Source organism: Podarcis melisellensis (genome assembly GCF_964234715.1).
Source record: "Podarcis melisellensis genome assembly, chromosome: 4".
Classification (NCBI taxonomy): Eukaryota; Metazoa; Chordata; class Lepidosauria; order Squamata; family Lacertidae; genus Podarcis; species Podarcis melisellensis.
The window spans coordinates 105,500,701-105,526,955 of NC_138531.1; the positions used below are offsets into that span (position 1 = coordinate 105,500,701).

At 48.6% G+C, this 26,255-nt stretch overlaps 1 protein-coding gene across 1 annotated transcript; it reads left to right on the forward strand.

The window, feature by feature from the left end:
* The first annotated feature begins 2,427 nt into the window (after window positions 1-2,427).
* LCMT2 (leucine carboxyl methyltransferase 2) lies at window positions 2,428-20,895 on the forward strand. The gene is made up of 13 exons (XM_081908095.1): window positions 2,428-2,567; window positions 4,601-4,682; window positions 4,780-4,963; window positions 5,337-5,493; window positions 7,476-7,665; window positions 7,821-7,928; window positions 15,027-15,117; window positions 15,985-16,233; window positions 16,349-16,579; window positions 17,052-17,158; window positions 18,104-18,291; window positions 19,090-19,225; window positions 20,191-20,895. The coding sequence occupies exons 1-13, from the start codon at window positions 2,494-2,496 to the stop codon at window positions 20,356-20,358; spliced, it is 1,965 nt and encodes a 654-aa protein (XP_081764221.1). The 5' UTR covers window positions 2,428-2,493; the 3' UTR covers window positions 20,359-20,895.
* Window positions 20,896-26,255: the final 5,360 nt, after the last annotated feature.

Below are 26,255 nucleotides of genomic sequence, written 5' to 3' on the forward strand. Positions count from 1 at the left end.
ACACACACACACAAAAAAAAAGGTAACTTGTTAATTTAACGTTTATTTCTATGAGGAGGAGTAATTCTGAGGGGTCAAACAAAGAAATAATAAAAAAGTGACAAAAAAGTTATTTTTATAATTACGAGTTTTGCGGCTCCCAGGTTTTTTTTCCTTCGGAAACGGGTCCAAGTGGCTCTTTTTGTCTTAAAGGTTGCAGACCCCTGCCCTAGAACATGAAGGTGCCACACTGCACCAACAGCTAGTAGCCAGGAGGACCAGGCTCTACCTGCAGCCTCTGACGTGTTATGCCTCTGAAGAGCAGTTGCTGGGAATCACCCGAGGGCAGAGCACTGTTACAGTCATGTTCAGCAAGCCAGCTTCCCATCGGGCATCAGGGTGGGCACTGTGAGAACAGGCTGGCACACTAAATGGGCCACTGGCCCAATCCCGCTGGCTCACCTCATGCTCTTATGCACGCACACACATTTCTTTATATATCACTATTCATTAAAGGTATCACAGGGGTTTAAAACAGTTGAACATAAAACCAAATAATGCAAACCGTGTAAAAAGTTAAAATCAGAAATCAGCTGTTGTGGAAGGATGTATTTTTAACTGCCTGCATAAGCCTAGCAGAAGAGTTTCCAGCAGGCGCTGAAAAGTTGAAACAGAAGGCGCCTGCTGAATCTTTGTTGGCAGAGAGTTCCACAGAACTGGGCCAATGGCAATGAAGGCCATGTTACGTGGTGATGTAAAATGAGCCTCACCAAATTTGGAGGTGGCCAACAACACTCCTGCAGATGATCTGGGATACAGGGGGTTTAGTCCCCAAGGTTTCCTGGGCCTAAGCAGTTCAGGGCTTTGTAAATACAAGAAGAACCTTGAACATGGCTCCATAGTGAGTGTGCCCACTTACAAGTGCAGCTGTTTGATCAATGGTGGCACATGTTCTTGAGCAGAAGCTCCCGTAATCAGTCTGGCTGCTGCATTCTGCACTGGCCAGAGCTTCCGAACCAGACCCAAGGGCAGCTCCACGTAGAGCACATTGCAGAAATCCACCCTTGAGGTTACCGACACATGATCTGCAGCAGTCAGGCTCTCCCTGTCCAGGAACAGCCAGAGCTGGTCAAAGGCTTCTCTAGTGGCAAAGTGCCTGCAAGCGACACACTTGCTCCTTCAGAGGGAGGGCCACCCCATCCAGAACTGGTAGCCTGCCTGCCTCTGGAACATGGGAACCACCTGCCCAAGGGCCTGTCCTCAGAGGCCCTCATCCAGTCCACCACTGCATTCAGACACTGATCCAGAGCTTTCATTGCCTCTCCTGGTTCAGATGCCAGGGAGAAGAAAAGCAGCAGACCTGTAATACCTTGCCTCAAAATACCACACGGCTGCTCCCAGCGGCTTCATAAAGGTCAGGGCGGTCCAACTTCACCCAGTGGGCTGCAAGAGCACTTTGACATGAGATCCGAGTGCTGCACACTGCCTTGAACGTGAGAGGGGAGAGCAAGGCCAAAATCTGGCACACAGCACTCCTCGTCATTCCCAAAGCCCAGTGCCTCGCTGACCTGGTTTTGGGAATGCAGCATGAGGGTCAAATGTTGCTGAGGGCTGCCCAAAAAGGCCTTGAGACCGCATGTTCAACCACCCTGGTATAGGTCCTAATTAGCATTAGGGAGATGATATGTTGGTTGTTGGGCGGCATGCATCTGTCTCAGGAGACAGTGCAGGAGTGTGCCTTCAGGGTGAAGTCAAACCGTTGGGGTTACAGGGCCTGCTGTGGCTGTAAAGACTGATACAGGAGAGGCCTGTTTTGTTCCATCTGGGGCAGATGCACCATGGCGGTTCTTCTCTCTGCGCCCTTCCAGCGGTCGCTTCTCCTCTGGGCACTGCTGGGGATGCAGGACCTCGCTGTCAGTCTCCAGGCACTGCGGGAGAGGATAGTGCCCCGCAGAAACCCAGGTGCCAGGGGGCTGAGCAGATGCAAAGGGAACCCGCAACACTGCGCCTGCCCCCCTCCCACCGCCGTCCCGTCAGGCCCGGGTGGGACTACAACTCCCATCATCCCCGAGCTCTGGCCTTGCTAGCGGGGCTGATGGGAGTTGTAGTTCAACAACATCTGGGGACCCACCAGCGGATCTAGTGAGCCGGCCTCGTCCAGGAACCCCTGCAGCCGCTCTCCGGCTATGGCGCCTCCGAGGCCCCCCCTCCCAGGACCGGCTTCGGGGCCAGACGCGGAAGCCCACCTCCCCTGGCTCCGCCCCAGTGAGGCGCGACCCGGAAGTCCCGCCCCGAAGCCGCGGAGCTGGTTCCGGCGGCGCCCGGTCGCTCTGGGCACGTGGGAGCGTTGCCGGGCGACGCGCTGAGCCGCCGCTTCCGCCTGGGCGAGCCGGGCTCATGGGCCGGCGGCGGCGGGAGCAGGAGGCGGCGGCCCCTCGGCCCGCGCCGCCCCCGCCCCGGCGGGTCGCGTCCACGGGGGGCAGCAGCGCCGCCAGCAAGCGGGCCGCCGCCGCCATGGGCTACACGCGCGACCGCTTCGCGCTCCGGATGGCGCCCGCGGGAGGCCGCCGCGCCCCCGTCATCCACCGGTGAGCGAGCCCCTGAGCGCGTGCAGAGTGCAGCCTGCGCCCCCCCCCGCCGCCCCCCCGGCCATGTGAGCTCCTTGGTCAGCTTGCCTACGGCTCTCTTGAAGCGGCTCCCAAGGACTTTAGAGTCGTTTTCCCCCAAGAAGCATTGGGGTAGAATCCTGGATCTGTAGAGCTGGAGGGGACCCCGAGGGCCATCTAGTCCAGCCCCTAACAGACGGTCATCTGCTTGAAAACCTTCCAGGAAGGTGGTTCCTCTCTAGCGAGCGGACCGGCGCTGACCCCCAGTGTTCCTGGCTGAAGGAGGTCCGTCAGAAAGCCAGCTGCTGAAGCTGCTTGTTAGCAAGGCCGCCCCCTTAACTCTTCTCAGGATATTGAGCCCAAACCTATTGCTGTCGGTCCAGCTTGCATGAATGAATTGTGCTCTGTGAAGAAGTTCTTCCTTCTGCCCTGCATCTGCCAGCGCCCACTCGCCCGGTGGCCTCCTTGGCTTGCAGTTTTGTGAGAGAGGGAGAAGAGCTCTGCACAGACATCTTTCTCATCGCCCCTCACCCACCTTTTCCGTGGGGACGGATAAAGGAGCCCCACTTTGCCACCTGTTGACTGTGTGAAACAGAAACACCACAGTCATAGGACGAAACCTCTGCCATTGGGTTGCTCAGGGTCTCCTTGTGGGCTTCCGAGATCCCGTGGGAACAGGATGCTGGGTGGGCCTTCTTTGGCCTGATCTGGAAGCCAAGCTCTTCTTGTTTACTTTTTGCATATGTTTATATTGTGCCATTAAAAGACAGGAAATGGCTTTTCCTTTTCCCATCTGGAAAAGCAGCTGGCAGAGAAACCAAAATGAGCCTGTTCTGGAACAAAATATAGCATGCATTGTCCATGACCACAAACAGTTCATACGCAGCAGCCCTGCGGACTTCTTTCATGATAGCCCACCTCCAGCTGAGCTCTTCTGAAGTCTGTCATGGGGTCTCAAGTATAAAACTAGAGGTGAACTCCATGTGCATCTTCTGTGGCATGTGGGCAGGAAACTGCCAGCACTAATAATAAGTAATAATAATAAATTTTATTTATATCCCGCCCTCCCCAGCTGAAGCCGGGCTCAGGGCGGCTAACAACAATAAAACAGTACAACACAACACCACACTCTCACACTCTAAAATTATTAATTATAAAATTAATTCAAATCAAACCAATGGCAACCATTGGGCCAGAGCTCCGCGAAGATTGCTGAAGGAGGGAGTCAGTCTGTGCCCTGGCCAAAGGCCTGGTGGAACAGCTCTGTCTTGCAGGCCCTGCGGAAAGATGTCAAGTCCCGCAGGGCCCTGGTCTCTCGTGACAGAGCGTTCCACCAGATTGGAGCCACAGCCGAAAAAGCCCTGGCTCTAGTTGAGGCCAGCCTAACCTCTCTGTGGCCTGGGACCTTCAAGATGTTTTTATTTGAAGACCGTAAGTTTCTGTGTGGGACATACCAGGAGAGGCGGTCCCGTAGGTACGAGGGTCCTAGGCCGTATAGGGCTTTAAAGGTTAAAACCAGCACCTTAAACCTGATCCTGTACTCCACCGGGAGCCAGTGCAGCTGGTATAGCACCGGGTGAATGTGATCTTGCAGCGAAGACCCCGTAAGGAGTCTTGCCGTGGCATTCTGCACCCGCTGGAGTTTCTGGGTCAGTCTCAAGGGCAGCCCCACGTAGAGCAAGTTACAATAATCCAGTCTGGAGGTGACCTTCACGTGGATCACAGTGGGTAGGTCAGGGCGAGAGAGGTAAGGGGCCAACTGCTTAGCTTGGCGGAGCCACTTAGTTCATTTACTTACATGGCTTGCATTCCACTCAATAGTCAATGTCTTGTGGGTGGGTAACAGTGACTGGTGGTGAAAGAAATGTACCTGCAAATCTCACATAACCATGTGAACAGCCCATATATCTCCAATGTGGCAGCTTTTGCTGTGTAGGACATGCAGATGGTTGTTCCTTCCTTATTTGAAGCTTCTATATGCCGCCCTCCATTACTTCCTGTGTTCTCTCTCATAGGGGCTACTATGTCCGGGCCCAGGCAGTGGAACACTGTGTCCGGGCATTCCTGCTCAGCACTCAGGGCTGCCCCCTGAGGCAGGTAAGCTGGGGCGGGCAAAGAGCAGCCGCCACCCCTGTTGCTGCAGAGGGTTTTGCTGTGTGGTGGGTGCTGATGTTGCAAACTCCTTTCCCTGCAGATCATCTCCTTGGGCGCAGGCTTTGACTCCCTCTTCTTCTTCCTCAAGAGCGAGGGGCTTCTGTGCCACACAGTGGTCTTTGAGGTTGATTTTCCAGATGTGGCACGCCCTAAAGCAGCCCTCATCAGAGGAACGGAGGAACTGATCACCCTGGTGGGGAAAGACGCTTCTGCACAGGCTCTGGGTATGGCGGTTGGCAATCTTGCCAGTCTCCACACACAGTGAGGCCAGCCCATGTGTGTCCCTGTTGGGTCTGATCTGTGTTGGCATCTGTTGGGTCTGCCTGATGGAAGGCATTCAGTGGCAGTTCTGGCAACAGAGATATGCGTGCTGAGCAGAGCAGAGCAGAGTAGCCTGCTTAATGTTCGCTGGATGTGTGCAAAGCTGTTTTGCCTTCCTCACCTGCCAGGCTCATCTCCCGGCAGCCTGGCACTGTTCTTGCCTGCCCCCCTTGTACGAGGAAGGCTCACAGACACTTTGTGGATGGCAGTGAGGAGCATCTCTCTGTCTGAGCTCCAGGAGGTGATGAGTGACAGCTCTGTGACTTCTTTTCCCAGGAGCGACTGCTTTTTCCGGAGAGGATTACAGGCTGTTGGGAGTGGACCTCTCTGAGCTGCCGAGGCTGGAAGAAGCCTTGCACAGAGCAGGACTGGACCCCAAAGTCCCCACAATGCTCCTGGCTGAAGTGGTGCTCACCTACATGGAGGTGGAGAGGTTTGTGGAATCCCTCTTGGGTCTCCTTGGCTGCCTGAGGGGCAACAGCCTGTTGTCCTGACATAACATTCATAACAGCAAATGGTTATGTGCGCTCTGAGGGAACGTTGCTTGGCAAATGTTACTCAGTGTACCGTATTTTTTGTCCTATAGGATGCACTTTTCCCCCTCCAAAAATGAAGGGGAAATGTGTGTGCGTCCTATGGGGCGAATGCAGGCTTTCGCTGAAGCCTGGAGAGGGAGAGGGGTTGGTGCGCACCGACCCCTCTCACTCTCCAGACTTCGCGCAGCTCTCCGCAAGCCGGGGGAGCCCGGCGGGAAGTCGCCCCGATCTCCCCCGGCTTGCAGAGAGCTGCCTGCATCCCGAAGCCTGGGGCGAGCTGAACAGTGTGCCCCGGGCTTCGCGCTGCTCTCCGCAAGCAGGGGGAGATCAGCGCGACTTCCTGCCGGGTTCCCTAGGCTTGCGGATAGCAGCCTGTTCTGGGGGCTGGGGTCGGGGGAAGCTCGGGCTTCCCCCAGCCCCACGCCTGGGGAGGAAATAAATTTTCCCCCTTTATTCCCCCCCCAAAAAACTAGGTGTGCCCTATGGGGCGAAAAATACGGTAATCAAGTGTGAAGTGATGCATGTGAATGTTTGTGCTGCCTGAGCAAATTATATGCTTAGGATTCTTAGGAAAGGAATTCAAAATAAAGGTACCTGTATTGTAACACTGTTCTTCAAATCTGTGGTGAAATACAGTACAATCGGTTGAAAGCTGGCTGGTTGAAATCAAACAAATGCACAGAAGGTGGAGAGCTCAAAAGATCTTTTTGCGTGGCGTTTTCCTGGGGCAGAAGGAGCTTTTGAGCTTCCCACCTTGCTTACTGTGCTCTGGGAAGCTCTCACGAGATTTTTTGGGAACTTGAATGTCCCGTTGAGATCGATCCAGAGTATTCCAGAGTCCACAGGCTGACTGGGGCTCTGCAAGGGGGCGGTTCCAAAGGGGAGATGGGAGTATATGCAGCATCCCTGGAATGGAAACCCCATGCAAGATGCGATCAAACTCTACTGTGTACAATTCTGGTCACCCCACCCCAAAAAGTTGTCAAGCTGAAAAGATATAGAAAGGGGCAACCAGAAGGAGAAAGAAGGAGTGATGCCCCTATGAGAAAAGGCTGCAGCATTTGGGACTTTTTAGTAAAAGGCGAGGAAAAGGCAACACAATAGATGCTCGTAAAATGATGCCTGGCATGGAGAAAGTGGCTGGAGAAAAGCTTTTGTCCCTCACTCATAACACCCTGGAGGAATATCCATGGAGGCAACCGCAGGAGGGGAGAGTGCTGCTGTTGTGCCTGAATCCTGCTTGCAGGCGTCCCATACTGGTGTTCAGGTGGCTGCAATGAGGTGGCTGGATGCTGGACTAACTGGGCCATTGGCCTGATGTAGCAGGCTTTTTTTTTACAGTGGTACCTCGGGTTAAGAGCTTAATTCGTTCTGGAGGTCCGTTCTTCACCTGAAACTGTTCTTAATCTGAAGCACCACTTTAGCTAATGGGGCCTCCTGCTGCCACTGCGCGATTTCTGTTCTCACCCTGAAGCAAAGTTCTTAACCCGAGGGACTATTTATGAGTTAGCGGAGTCTGTAACCTGAAGCGTATGTAACCCGAGATACCGTTGTATTCTTAAATTCTTAATTTAGGTTGCCAAATACACAAGTTGGCCTTAGCACTTCTGCTTATTAGCCTTTAATTAACTTTATTTAAACTTTACTTAGAATGTGTTTAAAGGTGCATTTTAATTGTTACAGTAGGACATGTCCTTGTGCTCCCTTCCAGCCCCAGGAGAGGAGGGCATTCATCTACCCGCCCTGTCTGCTGTCCACACAGACCTTGGGGGCTGTGGGGCGCACCTTTGGTCTCCTCTGGTAGCAGACGGAGGCTGGAGCTAGGCTAGGTTGCTCTTCACTGCTAGACTTTGCCCTCCCCTCCCTTGGTGCCTTCCAGGTCAGATGCTCTGGTCCAGTGGGCCGCTGGACACTTCCTGCATGCGTGGTTCATCCTGTATGAACAGATCCATCCCAAAGACCCCTTTGGGCGCGTCATGCAGAATCACTTCAGCCGGCTCAACTCCCACCTTCGTTCCCTGGCCCAGTACCCCAACTGTAAGGCCCAGCGGACCCGATTCCTTCAGAGGGTGAGTGCACGGGACTCAGGCGAGATGGAGGCAGGAAAGAGGGAGGTCCTGTCTTGGCAGAGGGTGGGGGCAGCGGAAGAAAGTGGCCTGTGGGAGCTGCTGCTGTTGCTGCTCAGGGCTGAGCGCTGCTCTCCATGCTCTGCCTCTCTTTCCAGGGCTGGACGGAATGCAGCATCGTCAACATGAATGAGTTCTACAGCCAGGTTGTCCTTGGAGAGGAACGGCAGAGGATCCAAGCCCTGGAGCCTTTTGATGAGTTTGAGGTAACTGGCCAGGGCAGGGGCTTCTCTCTGGGCTGCAGTGGGGTCTGGGCTTCAGCAGGTGCCTGGGAGTCCCAGGAAAGGGCCAGACTGGTGGTCTTCAGAGCTGCACGAAGTGGAACGGCCTGCCCAGAGCTTTGCCAGCGCTGGCTGGCCTTATTCCAGGGGGGGGTGCCCAGGAAGCCTCTGATGGCCAGCTGGTGCCAGAACCACTAAGCACTTCCAGAAGAGCATGGAGAAATCTGCCTAGAAGTGCCTCTGTCCCCAGGATCCAAAGAGGCAAAAACACCTGGGAACCTGCCCTAAGGAGAAGCTGCTGGATCATCTCATCTCATAGCCTGTGGGAAACCAAGGAGTGAACAAGCAGCACCAGAGTCCCCTCCCCTCCCGTGGTATCCAACAACTGGAAGCTCCTCTCAGCAGGGTCCTCTCCCCCTTTTTAAACTACACCCCCCCACTTGTCCTTTTAGGAGACTTCTGTTGTGGAATGACTTCCGGAGGCGGCGCGAAACAGCAATGGCGGTCCTCTTCGCGCTGTGAAGAGGGGCTCCGCGGAAAAGGGTCGTCCGCTACGGCAAAGCGGAGACCCGTTAAGAAAAACCACAGGTAGAGTGAGCCTGTGGTCGTGGGACTCGGCGGGCACCAAGAGCGACCTCGGAAACGAAGAAGGGACCCCGTAAGGGGCTCCGGAACGTGGAGGGGGTAGCGGTGCTGTGAGTTCATCGCTCTTTCCGCGGGAGTGAAGCCGCGCGGCTGCTGCTGATGAGCGCTGACCTTTCTTCCTTGAACATTCGATTGGAATCAACTTACTCGTGAGTAAGATTTTTGAGATTTGGGACTCTAAATTTCTGAAATTTGGCTGAAAGCGGGAGACGTTAAAAAGGAAGTCCGTCTTCCGGCTCTGTTTAAACACCAAGCAAAGAGCTATAAATCTGAAGCGCTGAGAGGGACTTTTAAGAAGTTGGAGTACACCTTGCAAATTCGAATTAAAGTGCATGGAAAGTTAAGAAAAGTTGAGAATTTCTTTTTTACAAGAGGATATAGGCAGCAACCTCTTCCTTTCTCTTTTGTGTGGATTACAAAGTTTCAAAACAGCTCTCGGGCTGTCTGGATACAAAAATCATCAGACTGCGGTAACTGTATATAAGACTTTAAAGTTACTTTGGGGCTACTTTTGTGGTTACAAATAAGGAACTGTGCATGCACCACTGTAAAGAACACGTATTCTCTGCTAGTTTAAATGAACTTTTGAAGGTCCTACCCCTTGGTTTTCGGTTTTTCTTTAACTCTTGGAACTTTTTGGAACTTTTAAAGAGGGGAATTTAATGGTGGAAACTTTTCACCTTTTTTTTCTCTTAACTTTTGGGAAGCTCCCCCTACTGGATTGTGGAATATATAGTCTCTGGGAACTGCAGGGTTTTTTGTAAAGCTTCTGCCTGGATGTTTACCTTTCGGTTTGTCTTTCCCATGGGATTTACAATTTGACCTTGCTACATGGACAGCTGTGGAATGAGTGGAGCCGCAAAAACAAGAGCTGCCAAAAAAGCAAAACAATCTGAGCTAATACAAACAACCTTGCCGGTGCAGCCTCGCAGATCATCAGTTCCAATAGTTACAGGTCTGCAAGAAGGAGAAATTAAACAGCCAGCTTTTCGGGACATGGCTGCAGGAGGACTAGATCCTGTATCTAAGGAAATTTTGGAACAGCTGGCAGCGTTAAATAAAAAGGCAGATGAGCAGGCCTCTAAGTTTGATCAGGTGACAGCCACAATCAACAAATTGACTGACCAAGTTTCTAAAAATTTAGAGGCCATTGGAAATTTGCAGGCAACAACAGCAGAAAATCGTAAATTAGCCGAAGAAGCAAATTTAAAGGCAGACCAAAATAAAAAGAGGATAGAGGAAGTAAGAGGAGAAGTAAGACCACTGAGCAGACAGCTTAATGAACAGCAAGCCTACCTGTCCATGGCAGAATTGAAAAACCGGGAAAGCAACCTTAGGATTAGGAATATACCAGAACTTGAGAAAGAAGATTTGATCAGCTACCTGACGGCAGAAATATCAAAGTTCTGGGGTATCGCAGAAGACAAGGACTTTAAAATTGTCACCGCCTTCAGGCTGGGAAGAGTAGCAAAGAAGGACAAACCAAGAGATTGCTTGGTCATTTTGAGATCTAAGCAAGAAAAAGATAACATACTCGGCCTTCATTTTAAAAATACATTGGTGATTCAGGGAAGAACTGCAGAAATCTTCAGAGACATTCCGAAACAGCTGTTGGATTTAAGAATTGCATATAAAGACCTCGCAAGCCTACTGAGAAACAACACAATCCCTTATAGGTGGGAATTCCCTCAAGGACTATCCTTCAGCATTAAAGGGAAAAAAGTGAGAATTAGATCAGTAGAAGACCAAGAAAAATTTCTGAACGACTACGGGGAGGACCTTCGGAAAGGAGTAGCAGGTGCCTGGCCACCACCTCCGCCTGGTGCATTACCTTCAGATCTTGACAGCAAGAAAGACACTCCTACTGGCTAACAATTTGATTCAAGATGTCTCTGCAGCTATTTAGTTGGAACATTCATGGTGCAAATTCCCCTGAGAAAAGGAAAAAGATTTTTCACATATTGAGAAAGGAACAATTGGACATCATATGCCTACAAGAAACACATGTGACTAGGCTCCATAGGAGAGTTTTAATTAACAAAAAATTAGGCCAAGAATTTGTTTCCTCAGACAAAGTTAAGAAAAGAGGAGTAGTGATTTATGCAAAAGAGAACCTAGTACCAAAGTTGATATTTAAAGATGAACAAGGAAGAATTTTGGCGATTGAAATCCAAACACAAGGAGAAAAATTTTTGATAGTAGGAGTATATGCACCAAATGAGGGGAAAGCGGAATTTTACAAAAAGCTGCATGAGATAATGTTGGATCATATAGACTACACTAACATCATTTTGATGGGAGATATGAATGGAGTCGTCTCTACACATATGGATAAGTCACAAAACCAAAATTTGACTAAAGATGGCAGACTACCTAAATCTTTTTTTGAACTGACAGACAATATGGACTTGATCGACATTTGGAGGACCAAAAACCCACTAGGTAAAGAAGGGACTTTCTTTTCTGAGGCTCACCTATCATGGACAAGAATTGACCAAATTTGGATAACTAGAGGGCTGGCCCCTAAGACAAAAAAAATAGAGATCTGCCCTAAAACCTGCTCCGACCACAACGCATTGAAAATGGATCTGAGACTTGTGCCAGCTGGATCCTTCAGATGGAGAATGAATGACACTTTGTTCAGAGATCAGGAGATTGTGAAGAAGGCCCAAAAAACGTTGAAGGATTATTTTGAAATCAATATGAATACCCCGGTGGACAAGAGAACAATCTGGGACGCAAGCAAAGCTGTAATGAGGGGGTTTCTGATTCAACAAAATTCTATTAAGAAAAAACTCTGGAATGGGAAAAGAGATAAGATTTTAGAGAAGATACGAGAGGGTGAAAAAAGACTTAGACTTAACCCAAAGTCAAAAGAAGTGTTAAGAGAAATTAAGTTCCATCAAGCACAATATGCCAAATTGATAAACCAAGAAGTAGAATGGAAAATTAAACAAATGAAACAAAGATCTTTTGAATCAGCAAACAAATGTGGAAAATTATTAGCATGGCAGCTGAAAAAGAGACACAAATTGAATTCTATTACCAACTTGGAGGTTGATGGAGAAAGTATTCAGGAACCAGAAGAAATTAGAAAGTGTTTCCAGAGATATTTCAAAAAACTGTTTACTCAAGGTCCACAGGCGGAGGAGGAGATTATTCAATTTTTAAAAAGTAACGGATTGAAAAAATTATCCCAAGATAAACAAACAACCCTGAATTACAGAATAACACAGCAGGAAATAGAAAGTGCCATTCAGAACATGCAATTGGGGAAATCCCCAGGCCCAGATGGACTCACCTCCAAATATTACAAGGTTTTAAAAGATTATTTGATTCAACCATTAGTGGAGGTGTGTAACCAAATTATGGAGGGGAAGGGGGCTCCGGAATCGTGGAAAGAAGCATTCATCACTTTGATACCAAAATTGGAATCTGAAAAGACTCAACTCAAGAATTATCGTCCTATTTCACTCCTGAATGTGGATTACAAAATTTTTGCTGACATTCTGGCAAGTAGATTTAAAAAAGTTCTGAATGAAGTAATTCATAAAGACCAAGCAGGCTTTCTCCCTGGTAGACATCTGTCTGACAACACTAGGAACATTATAGATGTTCTGGAGCTACTACAGACAAATTTGAACACAAGAGCTGTATTAATTTTTATAGATGCAGAGAAGGCCTTTGACAATATATCTTGGAAATTTATGAAGAGAAATTTGGAAGGGATGGGAGTGGGAGGGGCGTTTCAAAATGGTATAGAAGCAATCTATTCAGAGCAAAAAGCTAAATTGATAGTGAATAATGTGGTGACAGAAGAGTTCAGAATTGAAAAAGGAACACGACAGGGGTGCCCCCTTTCACCCCTGCTATTTATCTCGGTCCTGGAGGTACTGCTGAACTTGATTAGAAAGGATCGGGAGGTACAAGGAATACAGGTCGGAGGTAAACAATACAAGTTGAAGGCCTTTGCAGATGATTTGGTTTTAACACTACAGGAGCCAGAATCTAGTACTAAAAGAGCTTTAGAATTAATTTATGAGTTTGGTCAGGTGGCAGGATTCAAGTTGAACAAACAAAAAACAAAGGTTTTGGCGAAAAATCTGACTTCTTTAGAAATAGATGAGTTTCAGAAAGAAACGGAGTTAAATGTGGCTAAAAAAGTGAAATACCTGGGGGTGAATTTGACCGGGAAAAATTTGAATTTATTCAAAGATAATTATGAAAAATGCTGGATTGAAATTAAAAAGGATTTAGAAATCTGGTCAAGACTAAAACTTACCTTGTCGGGAAGAATTGCAGCTGTAAAGATGAATGTATTGCCAAAGATGTTATTCTTGTTTCAAACCCTGCAGATCGTGGATAGAGTGGAGTGTTTTGGAAAGTGGCAGAAGGACATTACGAAATTTGTCTGGCAGGGCAAAAGGCCCCGGATAAAACTTAAAATACTAACAGATGCTAAAGAAAGAGGGGGGTTTGCCCTGCCGGACTTAAGGTTATACTATGAGGCAGCATCCTTCTGCTGGCTGAAGGATTGGTTTCTACTAGAAAACACTGATGTCCTAGATCTGGAAGGGTTTAACAATGCTTTTGGATGGCATGCATATTTGTGGTACGACAAGGTAAAGGTACATAAATTGTTCAAGAGCCATATTGTCAGGAAAGCTTTGTTTAATGTCTGGACTAGATACAAGGACTTATTTGAAAATAAGACACCGAGGTGGTTGTCACCAACGGAGGCGAAGACCACCAAAGTACTTAACATGGAGAGTGGTTGGGCTAAATATTGTGAGATAATAGAAAAAGTTGGAGATAATTGGAAGCTGCAGAGTTTAGAAAAAATAAAGGACAAGGTGCGAGACTGGTTTCTCTATGCCCAAATTCAAGAGATGTTTAAAAAAGATAAAAAGATTGGTTTCCAGGTGGAAAAATCAAAATTAGAGACAGAACTACTTGAACCTAAGACGAAAGTGCTCTCAAGAATGTATAACTTGCTGCTTAAATGGAATACACAAGATGAGTTAGTTAAATCAGCTATGATTAAATGGGCTCAAGACATTGGTTACAACATCATGTTTGAAGACTGGGAAAGGTTATGGAACACCGATATGAAATTCACGGCATGTAGTGCCTTGAAAGAAAACATTATGAAAATGATATATAGGTGGTACATGACCCCAGTCAAACTTGCAAAGATTTACCATTTGTCTGATAAAAGGTGTTGGAAGTGTAAGGAAGCTGAAGGAACGTTCTTTCACCTCTGGTGGACATGCCCGAAGGTGAAGGCATTCTGGGAAATGGTTTATAATGAGTTGAAAAAGGTATTTAAGTATACCTTTACTAAGAAACCAGAGGCCTTTCTCCTGGGCATTGTGGGCCAGAGAGTGACAAAGAAGGATAGAACTTTTTTTTTATATGCAACTACAGCAGCAAGAATTCTATTGGCTAAATATTGGAAGGTACAGGAGCTACCCACGCTGGAAGAGTGGCATACGCAGCTGATGGACTATATGGAACTGGCCGAAATGACTGGCAGAATCCGAGACCTGGGAGAAGAGGCAGTGGAAGAGGACTGGAAAAAATTTAAGGACTATTTACAAAAACATTATAAGTTATGTGAATGTTGAGAATTTGTTAAGTTTTTAGACAACAAGCTTCAGATTTCAAATTTTTGATATTGCTGAATTTAAGTTCTGATGATGAAATGACTAAAGTCTAGGGTAAAGTTTATATATTGAGGACTGTTGGAATTGTGAACTAACAATATTTCCCCTAAACCTAATATACAATTGAGGAAAGTACAAAACACAGGAAACAAGGCATTAATTTGCTGTAACTTTATTTTATTGAAAAAGATGCAGGGGATGGAAGATGTGGGGAAGTCCAGTAGATCATGAAAAATTGTTTTGTAAAGTAAGATCTCTTTTTTGCTTATAACCTTTTTCCTTTCTTTCTGTAAAACTGCTTTTGTTGAATAACTGACGATGTATCTGACCTTGGAAAAAAGCAAATAAAAACATTATTATAAAAAAATAGGAGACTTCTGTTGTGGTCACTTCCTGAGCCCAAAGGGCTCCAGGTGGGTCAAGCCGGCTGCTGTGTCTGCTCTGCGAAGGGGGCAGTTCCGTGTGAGTCCTTTGGGAAGAACCTCCCCCTTGGGACCTCGCAGGTCTCTGCCTTTCCAGCAGCTCCTTGCTGCGGGGCTGGATTTTAGGGTGTTGTACAAATGTCGAGTGGGCTGTGGAAGTGGGTAGGTATTTCATTAAATTAGCTCAATGTTTGACAGAGTTCCTTGTGGCACTTTGCTTGGCGAACGGTTTGTACTGGACGAACGGTTTGCTTGGCGAATAATATCAGGTGGACTCACAGAGGAAGGTTTGAGTGGGAAACAGAAGCTGGACAAGACAAGTGACTCCTCTTCCTGCTCTTTCTGTGCAGGAATGGCACCTGAAGTGCTCCCACTATTTCATCCTTGTGGCCTCCAAAGGAGAGACACCATCTCCAAATCTTCTGTTCCCTGGCCTGGAAGGTAAAAACACAGCAGCCCTTTTGTGGGTGGCGGGTGGGGTTGGAGCCAGGGCATTTTGCCACCAGAGGCCAAGCAGAAAATGTCAGCCGTGCCACTGCCATGCACCTGCCCAGTGGCGCTGGGTGGGCATGAGGCAGGTGCACAGAGGGGATGTTGCCCTCATCCTCCACCCCCCATGTTTTGGCAGGGTATCACCCTCTTTCCTCAGCTTCTTGGGAGGGGGCTGGGCTGGGCAACTGATTCAGAGTGGAGCAGCAGCAGTAGCCCCTGGGTCCTGCAGCCGGCCGGCCACTTTCTATCCAGGTGAAGGCAGCCTAGGTGTGTTGGACTTACCAGAAGCCCAGGAGGCCAAGGTGCATTCCTGGGTGCCAGTCTCCATGAATAAGAAGCCGGGGTGGGTGGGGGATGCTGATGTTCAGAAAGTGCAGTCTTGAGAGGAGAATGGAGCTGGGAGGAAGGCAAAGGAGAAGAGTGTTGGGGCATTGGCTGACTTCAACCAGCCTGGCACTGAAGAGGTAGCTGCCTGTTTGGACCCTGGCAAGAAGAGGCAGGATGAGAATCCCTCTGCGCATGCAGTCAACCTAGGGAGAGACTCTAGTGCTGCCAAAACAGTTCAGGGGCCGGAGGTTCAGAGCTGTCGGGAGAGTTGCCCTGAAAAACCAGGGGACTTGGCCGTGGTGGTGCATTGGGGCCTGGGGGATTCCTCCTGGGCAGATTCGCCGTTTCCCGAGGAGGTGGTGAGGCCCCGTGGGCCTGGGCTGGGGTGACTTAGAAGTGTGCAGCCCTTGTGCTGTGGGCTTCCTCCTGTTGTGCTGCCTCTGCTGCCAGTGACACTGCCTGCCCCCCCCCCCCGTTTCTCCCCTTCAGCCTCCCTGACTCACTCTCTGCCATGTTTTGCTGGGACTCTTGCTGCATCTTCTTGTGGCCCTGTCTCTGGGCTGAGGCGCTATGGCCACCGCTCTGTGATCATTGCCCCCGACGTGATCCTGACCACTGGAGGTTTTGGGGACCAGGGGGGACGTCACTGCCGCCTGACAGAGCTGCATGCCTTGATCAAGCAGAAGGATGTCTGGCAAGGGAGCAGTGTGACCTTGGCCGAGCCAGGAGAAGCCTGGGGTGAGTTGGCAGAGGCTCTCTCTGCACCTGTGGCTGCGTGCCGCCTCCTCTGTGGCTTGCCCAGCCTCCCATGGGGACAGCAATCTGAGCCCAGTTGCCTCTGCTTCCTCTGCAGACGGTCGGCTCTTCCACTCCTTGACTCTTCTGCAGGCGGGCTGGGCCGTGGTGTTTGGGGGGCGTCGGTCCCCGGTGAGGCCTGCTCTGGAGGTGCGCTGCCTGAGAGTGTTGGAGTCTGCCAGCGCCTCTGCCTCTGGCACTCTTCGTGTGGAGCTGACTCGGCCGCTGCCTGTCGAGGAGCTGCCTTTGCCCCGCTGGAGACACACGGCAACCACAGTTGTGCATCAAGGTGGGTGGGAGGCTCTCTCTGGGCTGCAGCAAGGCAGGCCGGCTGGCAGGCCGAAGGCAGTCTGGGGTGGAGAGTAGCCCAAAGGGGCTGCATCTCTTTCCATCTCCTGGGCCCTCCTGATCCCTCTCAGGAAGCCCCTTGCTGCTCTCTACTCCCCGGAGGGGAGGAGGCCGCAGATGCAGTGGAGGGAGGACGGGCGAGGGAGGAGTTGTGTGGTGGGATTTCCCACCAGCCCCTTGCCAATTGTCTTAAAGCCCAGAACAAGTTTTGCTAGTTGGCGCAGCTCCTCTAAAGCATTGGTGGAGCAGGGCCAGCAGCCCTTGGAAGAGGCAGTTTAAGATTCCCGCGGGAAACTCGGGGCAGCCTCCCTCCCTCCCTCCCTCCCTCCAGCAGGGCTTTAATAGTTTCCCTGCACCTTAGGAGATCCCAGGGAGGGGGCAGGACTCCACTCTGACCTCCTGCTCTTTTCCAGGTGAGGCGTACCTGTTTGTCTATGGGGGCTGTTGCTCCAGGCAGGCTGTGCTGGCGGATTGGTGCTTCCTGCGCCTGAAGGAGGAGGGGGAGCTCTCCTGCAAGCAGGTAGGAGGCAGACAGAGCCCTCCTTTGCTCCTGACTGGAGCCTGCGTTCATCGGTCCCCGTTCGAGTGACCCTGTCAACTGCTTCATTGGTGATGGTCCCGTGGGTGGAGTTAGAGAAAAGAGACTTTCCCAAACCCTCAGTCTCATTCCCATAATTGTTTGCAAATCAGAACCAGAAGAGGTTTGGGTGCTGTGATGCTTTCCATGCAAGCAACCTTCAAAGTTTGCTTCTTTGCTGCATTTTTATCGTGCCTTTCAAGGTGTTTTGGGGAGTGCACATGTCATCTTCACAACAACTCTGTGAGGCAGGCTAGGCTGACAAATGGCGGCTGACCTGAGGTCATTCAGCAGGAGCCATAGCTGACGGGGTTTCCCTCAGCCTTTTAGTCTGACCCTCTAACTATCCAAACACAACCTTGGCCTGTGCCTCCTCTTTTGCCACTGAGAAGGCCTCTCCCCATGTGTCCCCCTTTGGCTCCCAGTCCAGCAGCCCCTTCTCCTTAAACATGTCCCCAACCAGATGGGGAACAGGCTGCCCCTTCCACGCCTGCCACCCGTTCACCTGAAGGATGCAGTCTGCTCCATCTGAGAAGGCTTGCTGGGTCTGGGCAAGATCTGCAGCTTGCAAAGGACTTACACATCTTCTAGAAATGAGGGAGTCTTGTGAGCAGGAGGTGTGAGTGCTGACAAAGCAACTCGTGCCTTTATGGAATACGGCTGAAGTCGGAGATTTTGGGGAAGCCCTCTTCTCTTGGCACCTGCTCCCTGGTGGCTCTTGGCTGCTACACCAGAACAGCCTTTTCATGCTCTGCTTCTGGGGGTGGGATGTGCAGGGGGCTTGCTTGGTGTGGTGGGGGGGGGGGAGAAGCATATACTCATGAGTCCCTGTCCTTTGGGGAAAGGGTGCTGCCGGCTCACTCCTTCCCTTCTGCTCCTTGGCCTTAGATCCCTGTGGATGGACCTGTCCCAGCTGGCCGCCACTCCCACAGCGCCTGTGGCTGGGCAGGTGGGGTCCTCATTGCGGGGGGCCTGGATGCAGCAGAGCAGCCTCTGGGCACCATCCTCTTTCTGAGGCCAGCTGGGAAAGGCTTTCAGTGGCACACATTGGAGACCCACCCGCCAGTCACTCCCAGGTAAGCTCCCTCCCTCCCTGGAGCATCTCTGCATTAGGCAGGTGGCAGCTGCAGGTCCCATCGCTGGGCGGGTGGGCTTGGCCCCTTCTCAGGCAAATACCCAAAGGCCAGAACCAAGCTGGGGTGCTGTGAGGTTGTGGCACAGCCCTCCCCGCAGAGGCTTCTGGTCAGATCTACTGCTCTGCTCTGCCCTGGCCCCAAAGGCCCCCAAACCTCCAACAGACTTTGCCCCCATCTGGCATTTTGAGCCACCCAAGCCCTCTGCACTTGGGCTCAGAAGTACATCCCACTGAGTTGACTGAGTCTAGCAAAAGGGAACTCCTGTAACCAGGGTGCCGTGACTGGTCAGATGGAGCAAAGTGGCGCTGGCAGCAGATGTCGTTACTTGAGAATTGCAAGGCACAGACTTGTAGCTATCAGTGAAATCAAAGTTATTTTATAAAATCAAAATGCACGTGGAAGGACGCTCAAGTCGGGCTCAAGAGGCTCCCATCGAAATCTAGCCTTGAAATCCTGCCTCTTCAGGATTGGCTGCAAAGGCTCTTGGGGTGCTGCTTCTCAGACCAAAAGAGCAGGCCAACCTGGATGTCCTAGTTCAGGTGGCTGAAGGAGCAATGGGGTCTGTGGTCAAGGGGCAGGCAGAGAAATCCTTGGAGGGAGCAATCCACTTGCACCCCGGTTGCTGCTGGTTGGAGTGTTGGGGGCTTTTGGCTCTAGGAAGATGGAGGTGGCCTGGCACTGTTTCCTCCGCTCAAGCGAGGGCTGCCGCTACTGCCCCCCTCCCTTCCCTCTGTCCAGGTACTCACACACAGCCCATGTGCATCGGGGGCAGCTGTTGCTGGTGGGCGGCGTCTGGTTTCATGCCCCGGCCGTGCCTGGTGTCACTGTGATAGATCTGGCAACGGGACTCACGGCAGAGTATTGCATTGACACGGTGAGTTGCTGGTGTGGGAGATATGCCTTTTCTATAGCTGCCTCCGGGTTCACTTACCTGCTTGCCTTAAGCATACCTTGAAGCAGGATCCCACCCTTATGCCTTACTGAGAGTTACACTATTGGTCCGTCTAGCTCATTGCTGTACACACTGCCTTTTCCAGGCTGCAGGATTGGAGCGGGAAGTGCAGGTGAACAGGCAAGCAAGGATCCCGTTTCAGCTGCAGGTGCTTAGGCTGAGCTATAGGAGGGCTGGAGAAATGGGAGGCTGTGCCAAAGACTTGGTGGGATCCGTGGGCTTTTGCGGAGGAATGCGAGGGAGCCTCAGGCGGGCATCCCTGGAAGGCAGTTCCAAGCACAGGAGACAGGCAGGGAGAACGGGGTGGGGTCTTCTGGGGAGCAGGAGGGCTGAGGGGTTGGCAGCACAGGAGCAAAGGTCACTGGCAGAGATGTACCAAAATCTATGAGGGGAGAGAGAAGCTGGGGCAAAGCCACAGTGGGGCGTGAAGAGGAGGACAAGGAGTTTGTGCTGAATCCAGGGCAGAGCAGGAGGGCTTTAAGGAGGGGAGGCATGGCAGGGGGTGGACTGGGTGACCCTTTGGGTCCCTTCCAAGTGTCTGATTCCAAAAGAGGGGGGGATGTTGGCAGCCACATGCTGATGGACACAAGGAGTCCAGGACTAGAGGTGGGAATGTGCCTGGGGTCATCTAGGCAAGGGCCATTGAGGTAGGGAAGGGTTGTGTCCTTGCAAGGGCTGGCATTGCTCATGCCAGATGCTTTTGGCTTCTCTCTTCCTCTCCCCCCACCAGCAAAGCAGGGACTGGCCACCCGCCTCCCCACAATCTCCTTCCCCAGAGGGGGGTGAGTGAGGCAGGAGGAGCCCCTGTGTGCATCTGTTGGCTGTCACCTCTGGCCCCCTTTGCCAGCCTGACTCCTGATGCCATCCTCACCCCTCTTCTCTACCAGGCATCTCTGGAGTGGCCTCTGATGTTGCACAACCACAGCAGCGTCTTCCTGCCAGATGAAGAGGAGCTTCTTCTTCTTGGCGGTGGCGGAAACTGCTTCTCCTTTGGGACACATCTGAACTGCCATCCTGTCCGCCTGGCCCTGGGTAGTATTTGGAGTGAGCCGTGAAGCCCTGAGTGGGCCTGAGAGGATGTGGTCAACAGAAGGGAAAGAGGTTGCCCTGCCCTGGCTTGGTGAGGGTGAAGTGGGGGGGCAGGGCAGGGCAATGCCCACCCACCCTCTGCATGTGGTATGTGGCTGTTGGCTCTTTCTGCCCCAGGAAAGTTGATGAGCCTCTAGGCCAGGAGGTGTTATTTGCTCAGAGGTCCAATGATGGTGGGAGGGAGGGAAGCAGGGCCAGTGGAGGTTTGGGGCAGCTGTCCTGTGTTCCCAACCATAGGAAAGGGGCTTCTTAGATTGGGGAAGAATTGATGAATGAAGGCCAAAGAATAAATAAAATTGCCCTCCCCAGGGAGGCTCGCTTGATGCCTTCCCTCACAGCTTTAGGTGCCAGGTGAAAACATTCCTCTAAGGCCTTTTAAACGGGGGTGGGGGTGGGTACGGTTCCGTTTGTTGTTATGTTGTGCATTTTTATACTGTAAACAACTTTGTGAGCTTTGGATGATGCGTGGTATAGGAATTTAATAAAGAAATAATAAACTCTGACTCATTCTTAGCCCAAATCTAGTACTCAGTTGTATGCTAAAATCATGGGTGACGCTGACAGGGTAGTTTTTGCAAAAGGGTAGTTTTTAAAAACTTAAGAAAACCTGGGCTTTGTGTTTTCTTAACAAAATGCAGTGAGATAGAGGTGGGAAAGAGAGAGAGAGAGAGAGAGAGAGAGAGAGAGAGAGAGAGAGAGAGAGAGAGAGAAGTGACTTACCTCTCCTGGTTTTTCATACCTTTCATTTAGCAGGATACACGCAGCTGTCATTTGGGTCCCCCGCATTGGGATTCTGCCACTCTTATCCATGCATTGGGATCCTTAGGAAAGGGACTGAAAGTAAAGCTGTCTGTTTTGCAATGCATACTAATCTATAGTGTGGCTGCACTTGGAATACTGTGTGCAGAATTGGTTGCCTCCCCTCAAAAAGGATCTATCCAGAACAGGCCTTGCTCACTCCTGCTCACTGTAAAACATCCACCACCTTCAAGGACCAAGAGGGAGAGAAGAAATCCCCAAGAACCTTATAATAACATTTGAAAAATACAGAATTAAGGGTCTAGCTTACTGTGCGTTGCGAAATGCAAAGGAACTGAAGTATGAATCAAGTGTGATTGAAATTTACCGTGGTATTTGTCCTTAAACCTTGAGAAAGTGCAGAGATTTTAGACCATTTACTCTTGCATTAAAGGAAGCTGGCTATGCATACAGATGGGGCATCCCTTTCAAGCTGCTAGTCCAGTGATTCTCAAAGGATGTGCCAGGAGAAAAGAGCAAGCTGTGGCAGGAAGATGCAAGGACAATCGAAGAAACATTTCAGTATAGTATAGTAGTATAGTATAGTATAGTATAGTATAGTATAGTATAGTATAGTATAGTATAGTATAGTATAGTATAGTTCTATCTACACACACACACACACACACACACACACACACACACAACCAACCAACCAACCAGAAAGTGTATCCATGCCTCTCTTCAAGAGCATGGCCTGTTCTTCTACAGTTCTCTATGACATATTGTTGTAACAGAGATTTTCAACTCTGACAAATATGAAATATCAGAAAAGAAAAGGGCTTCTTTGTGTTGATGAGGAGATGAGAGTGTGCTTTGTTACGGCAAAAATCTGGGTGCGAGGCTGCTCTGCCACCCAGCTCATCGGACTCAGTCCGTGGGTCCCTGCGGAGGAAAATGAGCTCAGCCGGAGACAGGAGCAAACTGCAGAAGATCCAAGTTTATTGGCCAACAGGTTCAAGACGAGATTGAACAGTGAGAAAGGGGTGACATGAGTTTTTGAAACTTCCCTCCATGTCCCAGAATACAGTGCAAAACACGTCATGAATACATTAAAGAGAGGTTTGGTTACACAGATTACATCATGAATATATTAAAGGGAGGTTGGGTTACACAGATTAACATATGGAGGAGGGAGGGGGGAATATGCAGAGCTACACCGGATTAACATATGGAGGAGGGAGGGGGGAATATGCAGAGCTACACCGGATTAACATAAGGAGGAGGGAGGGGGGAATATGCAGAGCTGGAGATATGCACAGATAAACACTTCCTGGGGATGAGAAAACAATGGTCTCAAATATGCATAGTCTGGCACCTGACATTGCCTGGAGGAAAGGCTGATCAGAGCAAACTGGCACGTTGATTTTCTATGAATTTTATAGATTTTAGTCCCTTTTGACATTGACAATTGGAAATAAATTGATATATTGTAGCGAAGAAGAAGGTGAAGAAGACATGCCCCCCCCCTTCCGTAACAGTCCCCCATTCGGAGATAGATTTGCATTAAAGTTCTGTAAGAACTTGCAAATCTTTTCTCCGCACCCTAAATCTCGGTGAAGGTGGGGTGCCGTGTGAGTGGGAATAGGCCCTAATGGAAAAGGAGGTTGGTTGAGCAGGGCAACAAAGGAGGGAGCAACACGGACCAATACAATGTATGTTTATGTTATGTAGATATGCACTAAATAATAACTTTGTATCTACCGTACTAGATGTGTGGGTTTGTGCAAACCTGAAGGGGACTTGCAAATCATGCCTCTTAAGGCCATTTGCAAGTATAGTAGTGCAGATAGCTGGGTATAGGATATCGCATAAAGGAACACCTGTTGTATTTTGTTCAGTAGTGGTCTATGCTTTACATTTAGCAGGAAGGTCCACTATTGACTGGAAAAAAATGCAGTTCGCTTTGCCCCCCGCCATTTTGTGTTCTCAGGTGTCAAGGTAGCTCTTCTGTGGTCTCACGTGTCACAGTAGTGGCAATCCCTGGTGAATCCACTTAGGGCTTTCATATTAGCCATGTTGCCTGGCACCCATCACAGCTGGCACAGGTTTGGACACGTCCTGAGGGAAATATCTTTACCTTGGCCTTTCTATGGGGTTTTATTTTAGAGGCTCTGGTCAACAGTCATGGGAAGTTGCTCACTTGCACTTAAAAAGAACAAAAGCTAATTGCAGCCTGGATACACATGCCCAATTCACACTGGGTCCAATTTGAATTTATCTTGCCCCATGGTTCTTAACTCTTCAAACCAATCTGTTAAAAGAAAACCATTCTTAAAAGGGGCACTTGTCCAAATAAGTCAATTTAACTCTATAAGGGATCATTCCTGCTAAATCAAGGCATATACACCTTCCTGAAGCTTCTCCTTGGTAAAGTGAGTTTTAACACATTTTAAAATGGGTAGGGAAGGTTGGCAGTGTGCCAGGTGGGACAGCGAAATGTGGTTATCTAAACATTGAACTACACAATAGCCTGATCCATTTGAAAGCATAAAATGTATGAAAATCCTCCATTGGGGTATAAGGAATAAGACAGTATACATTAAACATAAGACAATTACACACACACACAAATAAAAATTCTTCCCTTTGTGGAAATAACACTGTCAAACACATTTCAACATTCCTACATAATAACACATAATACACAACAAACTAATTAAATATCAGTTGAATATAAGAGTCAAAAAATGTCCTTGCAATTCAACTCCTCCCCTCTTTGTCAGCCCCACTTCCCCTTTGAAAGAAATTTGTTGTTGCAGGTAATAAGTCTCGTGGTAGCGAAGCTTTTCATTGGATCTGTAGTAACACACTTGTAGAAGTGATATCCTGTAAGGACAGGGTGGACTTAAAAGACACAGTTAAATAATAATAAAACACACACACAAACACACACACACAATGACCTATGAGGAACCAAAATAAATAAATGCTAAGACACAGAATTTTAAGAGATCTGAAGTAACAATGAAAATAAAAGAGTGTTTCTTGATGTGACAACATCGGCTAGAGTGTTAATAGCAAAATACTGGAAAATGACTTAATGGCAATGTAACTTTGTGCAAGTACCTTGAACTAGCCAAAATGACAGAATTAATAAGAAATGCTCAGGCAAAAGGTAAACAAATACCATTCCACAAACAATGTTTGGTTATGCTTCAATTAATTTCATAGACATCATGAAAAAACGGATTAAATAAATGGAAACAGATTATTTATAACTTTAAAGTGTCAAAGACACAAAGGGATGGAAGTCACTAATACAGCAGGGATTTCACAGAACAGAAAGAAAGTTAATACAGCAGGGATTTCACAGAACAGAAAGAAAGTTGTTGTGGGAGAAAAAAGGGACAAACACTTTGTTATCGGGGTTCACATATCCTGTTAAAAGGGAAAATTATTTCATGTGAGAAGCCTGTCAGGAAATGCTGTTCCTAAAATGCACACAAACAAAGTCTGTGATTTAAATCCCATTGAGGGGTGGAATTCTTTGATATTTACCTGTGAAAAGAATTTGGCATGTTAAGATTTCAGACTTGGGACACATTAAGGGTGATTTCTCTCAATGGTTCCAAGTTTTACATAAACCTCCTCCCCCCCCCACAGTTCCCCCTCCTTCCTCTCTCTCTCTCTCTCATTTCTTTTCCTATCCTTTTTTTTTTTTTTTTGCTGATCTAGTCTCTGTGCATGTGTGGAGTTCATGTCTCAGCAAACCTTTTATACTATTGAAATGTTGCATCTTTTGGCAAAATTAGAATTTGAATAAGGGAAGGGTAAGGAGTAGATTTTAAAAGAGGGTTAGATTTAAAACAAAAGAGAGAAACTCAGCAATTGAAGTATTCACCAACAAAGCTAGCAATTTCAGCCCAAGCAAAGCGACTGCTTCCTTTATGTACAGGAAAGGGCTAATATTCCTCTGGCCATTCGTGGAACAATGCCGCGCCCTTATATATGGGAAAAAATGGCCAGAGTCAGAATTCATAGGATTTTTTTTAAATTTTTTTTTTTTTTTTTTTAACATTCTAAGTTTTTCGGCCTTACCATTTGCAGACAAAAATTTTCCTGCCCCTTTATTTACAGGATTGGTCAAGGCCCATATGTATTGGTCTGATTTTCAAATAGTAGACAAAATGATAAACAAAATGATAAACACTGTAATCACTCAAATGCTTGGTATTACCAGTTGTGCTTCAAAACATCACAGCTTCACCTCTCACCTTTTTAAAACTAAAGAGCAAAGCTAGGCTGAATTTCAACTCCATCACCACACCAGAATTTAAGAATTACCCTGCAATGCTTGCGGACACATGTCCTTCCACACAGCCACAAATTGGGAGAGTTGAAAGGGACCCTGGGGTCATCTAGTCCAACCCTCCAAAATAAAGGGTTCACAGCCAGATTTCACAGCAAGATTGGTACTACACACACATACTTATGTACACAGGCACTACTGGGGAAGAGAGCACAATCAGTGCTCCTATCATGTACTAAGGAAGAGGAAAATAAAAATTTCCCAACTTATACAGAACCTTTTAGCAGATCTTGAGATTAGTTTGAGTTTACTTCCTTAGACGTGCAAGTTCCTTAGAGTGCAAGTTCCTAGACAAATGATCTTTAGAGAAAGATTGAAGTGAACATTTTCTTAGTTAAAACAGCCATAGATTTGATTTAAAGGGAATACAAAAGTGACAATTTTCCTGAATTTGCAGAGGAATACTGTAGACTCACGATCTGAAAAGTTGCGGCAAAGCAAGAGGTGGGGTAAACATTTGCACCCTTCATTCTCATCTTGTCTTATTTAGGACTGATAAGGTCCAGCATAGCTTCCTTAAATTTAAAATTTTGAAGCAAGCTTGCAGTTTAAACTATGCGCGCTTAAGAAAGGCAGTCTGTCAGAGACAGAAGGAACAGACAACACACATAACAGACAACATGCAAACACACATATTCTCATATATGTATTAACACACAACACACATAACAGACAACATGTAAACATATATACTCTCATCCTTTAGTTGGTTATTGCAAGGAGTTGGGCTGCTTCCTTTAGCTTCATTAAGTG

Excerpts from the sequence above, each read along its gene's own strand:
- LCMT2 (XM_081908095.1), top strand. The coding sequence starts at position 2,494 with ATGGGCTACACGCGCGACCGCTTCGCGCTCCGGATGGCGCCCGCGGGA. Across the intron at positions 7,666-7,820 it reads GGACCCGATTCCTTCAGAGG|GGCTGGACGGAATGCAGCAT; the intron begins GTGAGTGCACGG and ends CTCTCTTTCCAG. Across the intron at positions 7,929-15,026 it reads AGCCTTTTGATGAGTTTGAG|GAATGGCACCTGAAGTGCTC; the intron begins GTAACTGGCCAG and ends CTTTCTGTGCAG.